General features: G+C 45.8%; 1 protein-coding gene across 1 annotated transcript; it reads right to left on the bottom strand.

Annotated features, from left to right (window-relative positions):
• Positions 1–337: 337 nt before the first annotated feature.
• Positions 338–5,012, bottom strand: LOC120993903 (protein kinase C theta type-like). Its single transcript, XM_040422371.1, has 4 exons — positions 5,003–5,012; positions 1,429–1,682; positions 1,046–1,108; positions 338–893 (listed from the first exon to the last, which is right to left on the bottom strand). The coding sequence occupies exons 2-4, from the start codon at positions 1,644–1,646 to the stop codon at positions 338–340; spliced, it is 837 nt and encodes a 278-aa protein (XP_040278305.1). The 5' UTR covers positions 1,647–1,682; positions 5,003–5,012.
• Between the last annotated feature and the right edge of the window lie 2,934 nt (positions 5,013–7,946).

Here is a 7,946-nt window from a genome sequence, read left to right as displayed (position 1 = left end):
GGTCAGGAGGCATGAAGTTCTGGGCAGTAGGCACGGGTATATCCTGCAAGACAGAAGAAGTAGATGTCTCAACATCTTATACTGGATATGCTGTTATCTAAGGAACGAAAGTCATTTAGTTATCAACCATTCAGAATATCTAATATTAGAGCTGACAGGTTTCCTGTGTGTATGGTGGCCACTCACCAGATGGTCGTGGATTCCTTCACAGTCCAGATGTTCTCATTAACCTAAGAAGTAGAGACAAGGTCATTCACAAGGACAGAAGAAAAGAACAATGATGAGGAACACAAGTAAAGAAGAAAATCTGATGAGTTATCCCCAGAAGAGGAGGATCTTACCGGGCCCAGCTTGGTGACATATAGTTAAATTCGGCCACGGGGTGAAGGGCTCTCTTATCCTCCGGCCACTGCAGATGTTGCTTCTCCAGAACTGACTCACATGGTGTAAATGGTGGCTGTGCTCTCCTGTCCTCCAGTTCCTCCCAGCCGATGGTGGAAAAGAATGGATGCTCTCTGATGTTCCCGCACACACCCAAACGCTTCTCAGGATTCTGGCACAGCAGTTTTTTGACAAGATCTTTCAAGTCAGCATCAAACCAAGATGGAATATATGGCTTCTCACTGATGATGGCGTCCTGGGCCATTTTTCTGACAGGGCCGTTGTAAAATGGGGGGCATCCTGCCATCCTGCACACCACAATGCCCAGGCTCCACCAGTCAACTGCTGCGCCATATCCTGTTTTGAGAAGCATCTCAGGGGCCATGTAATGGATGGTTCCCGCCACTCCATAGATCTTATCGGAGGTGGTGACACCATCTTGGGCCAGCCCGAGGTCGATGATACGGATGTGGCCGTCTGCATCCAACATGATGTTATCCGGCTTTAGATCTCTGCAAAAAAACAAGACAAAGAATGACAAATCTGCCCAGCGATAGAAGAGACCGGGGATGGGTCACTGAAATACCAAGAAGAATAGCTGTTCAGGAGCCCAGGAACAAGGTGCATTATTTCCCTCATGTAAAGAAGACAAAGTTCTGCTTACCGGTGGATGATGTTGCGTCCACTGAGGAACTGGAGGCCACATACAATCTCTGCTGTGTAAAATCTGATGGGGAGAACAGAAAGTAGTTTCAATTTATTTATTTTTTTATCCCCCAATATCGTGAGTTAATGGGATACTGTGTGGTCACCCGCTTAGAAGAGACGCTGTTTATGGCAGCAGTGGCAGTATTCTCTCCATTTTCTGCATTGTTTTCCATTACCTGGGGAAGAGATTCGGTTTGCGGCCTAGTACTATATGTAAATTCCCTGATCATATCAGGGTGACTTGCTGTCATCCAGCACCCACCATTCCTCTATCTACACCCCTGACCTTAGCTTTTATTCCCTCTCTGGTCTATTTTTGGTGTTTCCCCTCTGTCTCACCTGATATTGCTGATGTCCAAGCAGCCGCACATGCTGATCAAATCATCCAGGCTGCCCCCGGACAGATACTCCGTAATAAAATACGTGCGCTCCTGAGACTGCTGTGCGGCATAGAGGTGGATTAGGAATGGGCAGTCTCTGGCCGCAAGGAGTATCCGCCTCTCTCTCATTATCGCATCTTCATTGTCCCCTTTTTTGGTGATCATTTTGATGGCCATGTAGGTGTTGTGGCCAGGGACTGATGCCAGAACTACCTGAAGAAAACAAATGGAGACTGCTGGTTAAAACATGCATGAAGGGTGAAGGTTTGGCTATTCTGCAGTTTAAGAGAAGCAGATGATAATTGTGACATAAGAAGTAGTCATGAGGGCAGGGAAGTTTCTGGATGGCCTATCAGTCATCCCACAGAAGGACAGTATGATTGACATCTACTCATCTTGATACAACTGGAAACAGAGCACAATAGAGAAGGATAAAATAAATGTTTACCAACAGCAGGGGCGGACTGGGAACTTAAAGTGGCCCTGGAAAAAATACAAAAAGTGGCCCCGTTTTGTAGTTGGTTCCAAATTGATGGAAGGCAGGGCCAGCAATACCATATTTTGGCATATTATACCACCCCAACAGAGCCAAATACCACAGTGAATCAGAAAATACTGCCAGCAGCACAAAATACATTCCCAAAAACTTTGCCAGGAAATTTCCCTGTAAGGTCTTTGGCCAATCCGCCCCTGTCCAACAGTCCCTAAGCTCCTAATTTGCAGGGCTTGTCCCTGATTTTAAGAGACTGTTGCTGCTAATACAGGCTGTCCCAGGCCAAAAATAGGTGGGGCTCATGTAAACCCCTAAGGGCTGTTTCACACAAGCGAGTCTATTGCGGGAATCGCGCTCCGTGTGTGAGTGTGAACCTCCGCTCTGGACTTGCAGGAGCGCACGGCATTATCATGATTTATAATGCTATGTGCCTCTGCTTGACCTTATTTCTACAGAATCGTACTGACAGCTTTATGTCACTATGATTCTGTGGAAAAAAGGCCATGCAGAGACACATAGCATTATAAATCATGATAATGCCGTGCGCTCCTGCAAGTCCAGAGCGGAGGATCACTCTCACACGGAGCGTGATTCCCGCAATAGACTCGCTCGTGTGAAACAACCCTAAAGGTATGACCATGGCATGGGCCATCACAGTTGTGATGCGGCTATGCTACGTTCAGGAACCGTGAGGCGAAAAGGACAGCTGTGGGTTTTAATTAAACTAATAAAGCTGCTGTGCATGCGGGCCTATATTCTCTCCAATGGTCCCGACCACCAGAGAGGCCAGTGCTTTTTCCTATAGTGTGCAAGCATGGCCACCACTGTAGGTTTGCACGGTGGTCAGAACCTCTGGATATGAGCAGTGTATAATGAGATGGAAAAATTTATCCAAGTGGTAAAGGAGGCAATATGGACAATCACAATACATTAGGAAGAGCCTTGTATTCACTTTCTCTACATGATAAATGTTGTTGTTTACAGTAGTGAAGCCCCTTATTGTTAAAAAGGGTTGTCTCACTTCAGCAAAGGGGACACTAGGGGTGCAATATTATTGTAAGGGGCACTAATGGGGCAACACTATTGTGTGCAGGCACTATGAGGGTATAACTACTGTGCAGATGCACTAAGCGGGCATAACTAATTTATGGGGCACTATAGGAGCATAACTACTGTGTGGGGGCTCTAACTGGGTATAACTACTGTGTGGGGGCACTGAGTGGGTATGACTACTGTATAGCGGCACTACGGGAGCATTTTAAATTAAAAGGAGCTATTAGGGAATAACTTTGGGGACACCAAGGAGGGAATTCCACAAAGTGGAGGTAGTAAGGGGAAATGACTACTGTGCAGGGGCACAAAGGGGGCTTAAGTGCTGTGTGGGAGCACAAATACTGTGTAGAGGGACAAAGACGGCAAAACTACTCTTTGTGAGCACAAAGGGGATATAACTACTGTGTGAGGGAGCATCACTACTGTGAAGGGGGCACAAAAGGAGCATTCTACTATGTGGGGGCACTAAGGTGAAGGGCAGGATTGGGCACGAATAGATGGGTATTGGGTGGAGTAAAAGGCGTGACTTACTGCCAACAAAGTCTGCCATAGTGTGTAACATGTACTGCTGTTTTTCCCTCCTAGGACATTTCAAAAGTTGAGATACTTCTGTAATACTATAACTCTTCTAAAGTGCTGTGGTTATAAACTTGTTTTAAGGCAATATCGGAATAAAAAATATATATATATATATCTATATCTATCTCTATATATCTCCAAATCCAGGGGTATATGCAGAAGTGTAGTATCCAATATCTTATGCCATGAATGTATAATTTAATGGTATAGTTACTTACCAGCATTCTCCTTGTAAAATTTCAGGCTGCTCAGCCATGACAGCATATCGCATACAGGAAGTCTTCATTACGGTCTATTGTACAGCAGAATTCCTGCTCTACAGTAGATTGCAATCATCCCATTCTGGAAAGCTCAGCAATGTAAAGTGAAAGCGGCATGTAGTGAGGCGCCAAATCCGGAGTGTAGTGACCCCCCCCCCCACCCCACCCCTAAACAGCCCTGCTAGTGGACACATGTCATATTCACATTCTAGCGCACACATACAGCATACGCTGGGTTCACATCATGTTTATGCTCTATGTTTAACAAATATGTTTGGAAAAAAAGGATACAAAAGCGCAGTACACTATGCTATTAGTCCAGCAAAAACAAATCTAAATGAATGTAAATGTTTTTTTACAATGTTACTCTATAGTGAGTGATGCCACTGTATGGCATCCGTCTGGGGCATCCATTTAACATATACATGTTTTGTATACATTAAACGCAAGACAAAAATGGGATGTGAACCCAGCCATAGTTGCCAACAGTCCCAAATTCCCTAATTTCCAGAGACAGACCTGTCAAAATTGGGCTGTCCCAGGCCAAAATAAGCAGGGCTTATGCAAGCCCTGCCCATAAATTGGCGAGCCATGGGCCCACTGCATTTGGAGTGTTCCTGGAGCAGGGCCTATTCGGCAAGCATGTATACTGGGGATGAGCACCCTCCGGCCCTCCAGCTGTTCTGAAACTACAACTCCCAGAATCCTCCCTTCACTTCTATGGGAGTTACAAGAACAGCCAAGTGTGCATGCTAGATGTTGGGAGTTGGCTTGACTGGAATTGTTGAGCTGATTGGAGATCGTCCGAGGCGCAATACACAACCAGAAAAGGATGTCCAATAAAATCAGTTTTTTATTTTTTAGTTTGAGACAACGCGTTTCGGGGTACGTGGGACCTCTTTATCAAGTCTGTGTAAGCGGTTGCAGGGCCCGATCCTAGCTGTGCTGCAGAGACATGTGCAGCGTCCCGAGTAGTCAGTGCTCAGAAACTTTCATTTTTCAGTACTCCTTTGGAAAATGAAAGGATTAAGCCAATTTTCCTTTGCACCTATTTTGAAAAATTGCTCCCACAGTCTTCTAAAGACACACATAGGCACATACATATAGTCCTCTATAGTCCCACACAGGCACATATAGTAAGCACTTACCTCCTTCCTTGCTGCAGAGCTTCCTTCCTGTGTCCTCCATGTGTGTAGAAGGCGCCCCCTACTGACTGAGCAGCCGGTGCAGGGGAAGTACCAGGGAGGAAGAATGATGGGGGAACAGCAGCCAGGGCCACACAGAGCATGCCGTCAGACAGCTGCACAGGGCCCTCGGGCTGCTTAGAAATGGTTATAGCAGATACTGGACCCAAAAAGACCTAGTGGGAGAGAAGGGCCCCGGAACACTGCCCCCTTTTCATGATATGTTCCTAGTAATTCAGCTGTGAGTGGACAAATGTGATTTCATGCTTTCTGTGGTGGCTCAAACACATTGATGCTCATAATATCAGAGATAAATCTCCCCCTATATCAAGACTGGTGCAAAGGAAAGGGGGCTTAGTTGTCCATAGCAACCAGATTCCACCTTTCCTTTTTCACTGCTCCTTTGGAAAATGAAAGGATCAATTTGATTGGTTGCTAGGGGGTAACTAAGCCAGTTTTCATTTGCTCCAGTTCTGATGAATCTCCCCCATATTTTGTACCTTATCTATAGCGGAGTTTTTTCACTATACACCGATTTTTTTATTCAGTATGTTTCTACAGGCTGCATGTTGTATTTGCCCAGGTTTAGTGCTTGCTCCATTATCCCCTCAGGATAGAGGATAAATGTATGATCACTGGAGGTCTGACCGCTGGGATTCTGCTAATAACGGGGTGAACCCGGTTCTTGTCGTCAGTGGGGTCCCGTGTCCTCCATTTGAATGCAGTGGTCACTCATATACACAGTCTCTATGCGACTGACGGAGATAGTACAGCACTTGGCAATCTCCATCAGTCTCATAGGCTTTGAATAGAGCAGTTCATTCCATTCAGACCAAGGGGACAGGACCCCTCTTCTTGTTGTAGGTTGGGGTCCCAGCAGTCAGACCCCCAGAGATCACACATATACCAGCTACCCTGTGGATAGAGGATACATGTCTTTCATGGCTTATCCTCTATAGTGCATTGCTGTGGTGGATGCATTGGGGCTATGACCAGTGCAGCAGCTTCCATACTGTGTGCCTCACTAATAGCTAATCGTGCCCATGGCTGACACATAGCAATGTATAAAGGAGGGAATAAGTAAACCAAATATGGTGTAGACACAAGGTAAGCCTGTCAGATATACAGAAAGACATGGGCAGCATCACAGATGACTGTGCTCCCAGATTTCATAGGGCTCTATAACAAAACTTGGTATGTTAACCCCCCCCCCCCCCACCACCACCGCCACCACCACCACACAGGTTCACCGTATGCTTGTGTCAAGCAATCCCAGACAACACAGAATGCAAAACATGGCACCCCAGATTTCTGATGAGTTTACCTTTTTTAATAAAGGAAAAATATATTTTTATTTAATTAAAAAAAAAAACAGTAGTAATTTAAAAAAGTCGCCCTCACCCACTTTTTGCGACTTCTATATCAGAACAGGTGTTTCCTAAATATGGAGCTCAGTTTGAACACATTGAGAGATTTACGAAAGTGTAAAAAAAAATTTTTTTTAAATAAAACTCTTGTGTTGCTCATAGCAACTAATCACACCACAGCTTTCATGACCAATTCTGTTCTGAAAAAATGAAGGCTGTGTTGTGATTGGTTGCTATGGGCAACACAGACAGTTTTTCTTATCAGTTTCCATAAATCTTCCCCCCCCCCCCTTTTATTTCTCACTGTATTTAGACCAGACAACTGGCATATATACACTGACAAATCCCCTGCTTAAAGAGGACCTTTCACCCATTATGACAATGTGAACTAAGTATACAGCCATGTGGAGCGGCGCCCGGGGATCTCACTGCACTTACTATTATCCCCGGGCGCCGCGCCGTTCTCCCGCTATGCCCTCCGGTATCTTCGCTCACTAAGTTATGGTAGGCGGAGATTTCAGTCACTAAGTTATGGTAGGCGGAGTCAGCCCTTGTTCTGCTGTAGCGCTGGCCAATCGCAGCGCAGAGCTCACAGCCTGGGAGGTTCTTTTCTCCCAGGCTGTGAGCTCTGCAATGCGATTGGCCAGCACTACAGCAGAACATGGGCAGACTCCGCCTACCATAACTTTGTGAACAAAGATACCGGAGGGCATAGCGGGAGAACGGAGCGGCGCCCGGGGATAATAGTAAGTGCAGTGAGATCCCCGGGCGCCGCTCTACATATCTGTATAGTTAGTTCACATTGTTATAATGGGTGAAAGGTCCTCTTTAACTCATATAGTGTATTATTAAACTGCCAGCAGCCACCAATAGGGTGAGCTCAATACATAGTAATTTATATAGTAACCATTTTCTTTAATGGAAGCTGTAAGTAATCTCTTTGCACTGAGCTCCTCCTAGTGTTAACTGATTAACAATACATTAAATCTTGGTCAGGAAGAGGAGAAGTACCCTGACATAAACCCAAAAGATTGTATTCTAGTCAATGGGATTCTTCGGTGGTGGTCCTGTTTTCCATATATGAGATTATGCTTACAAATGGGGGGGCCCATAGTGGAAATTTCAGTTGGGGGCCCTGTGTTAGGTTAACAATTATATAAGACGTTCTAATACTTACTTTGCCAAAGCTGCCCCTACCCAAAACCTGGTGGATGGTGAAGCGGCGGATGGTAGGCCTGGCAGGGTAGGGGCTGGATGTTGCAAGGTCTTGGTTGCTCCCAAGTTTTGGCTTCACATCCTCCACTCCTCTAGTCTTTGGTCCTCTCCTCTTCTTCCTGATCTTCTTGAATCCTGTGACGCTATCCTCGTCCCTCTTCCTCTTTTCTCCTTCTCTCTTCATCTCCTCGCCGTCTTCTCCATGTCCAGTGGACGCCATTGTCGCAAATCTTCTCCAATCTGTAGACTTCAGTCCGATCACCTCGGTCGACAGTTGAAAATGAACGGCAGTTGGTCGTGTGCAGGTGAGGTCGGAGGTCACGGAA

Source organism: Bufo bufo, chromosome 3 (assembly GCF_905171765.1).
Source record: "Bufo bufo chromosome 3, aBufBuf1.1, whole genome shotgun sequence".
Classification (NCBI taxonomy): domain Eukaryota; kingdom Metazoa; phylum Chordata; class Amphibia; order Anura; family Bufonidae; genus Bufo; species Bufo bufo.
This window is presented reverse-complemented; position numbering and strand designations above follow the sequence as displayed.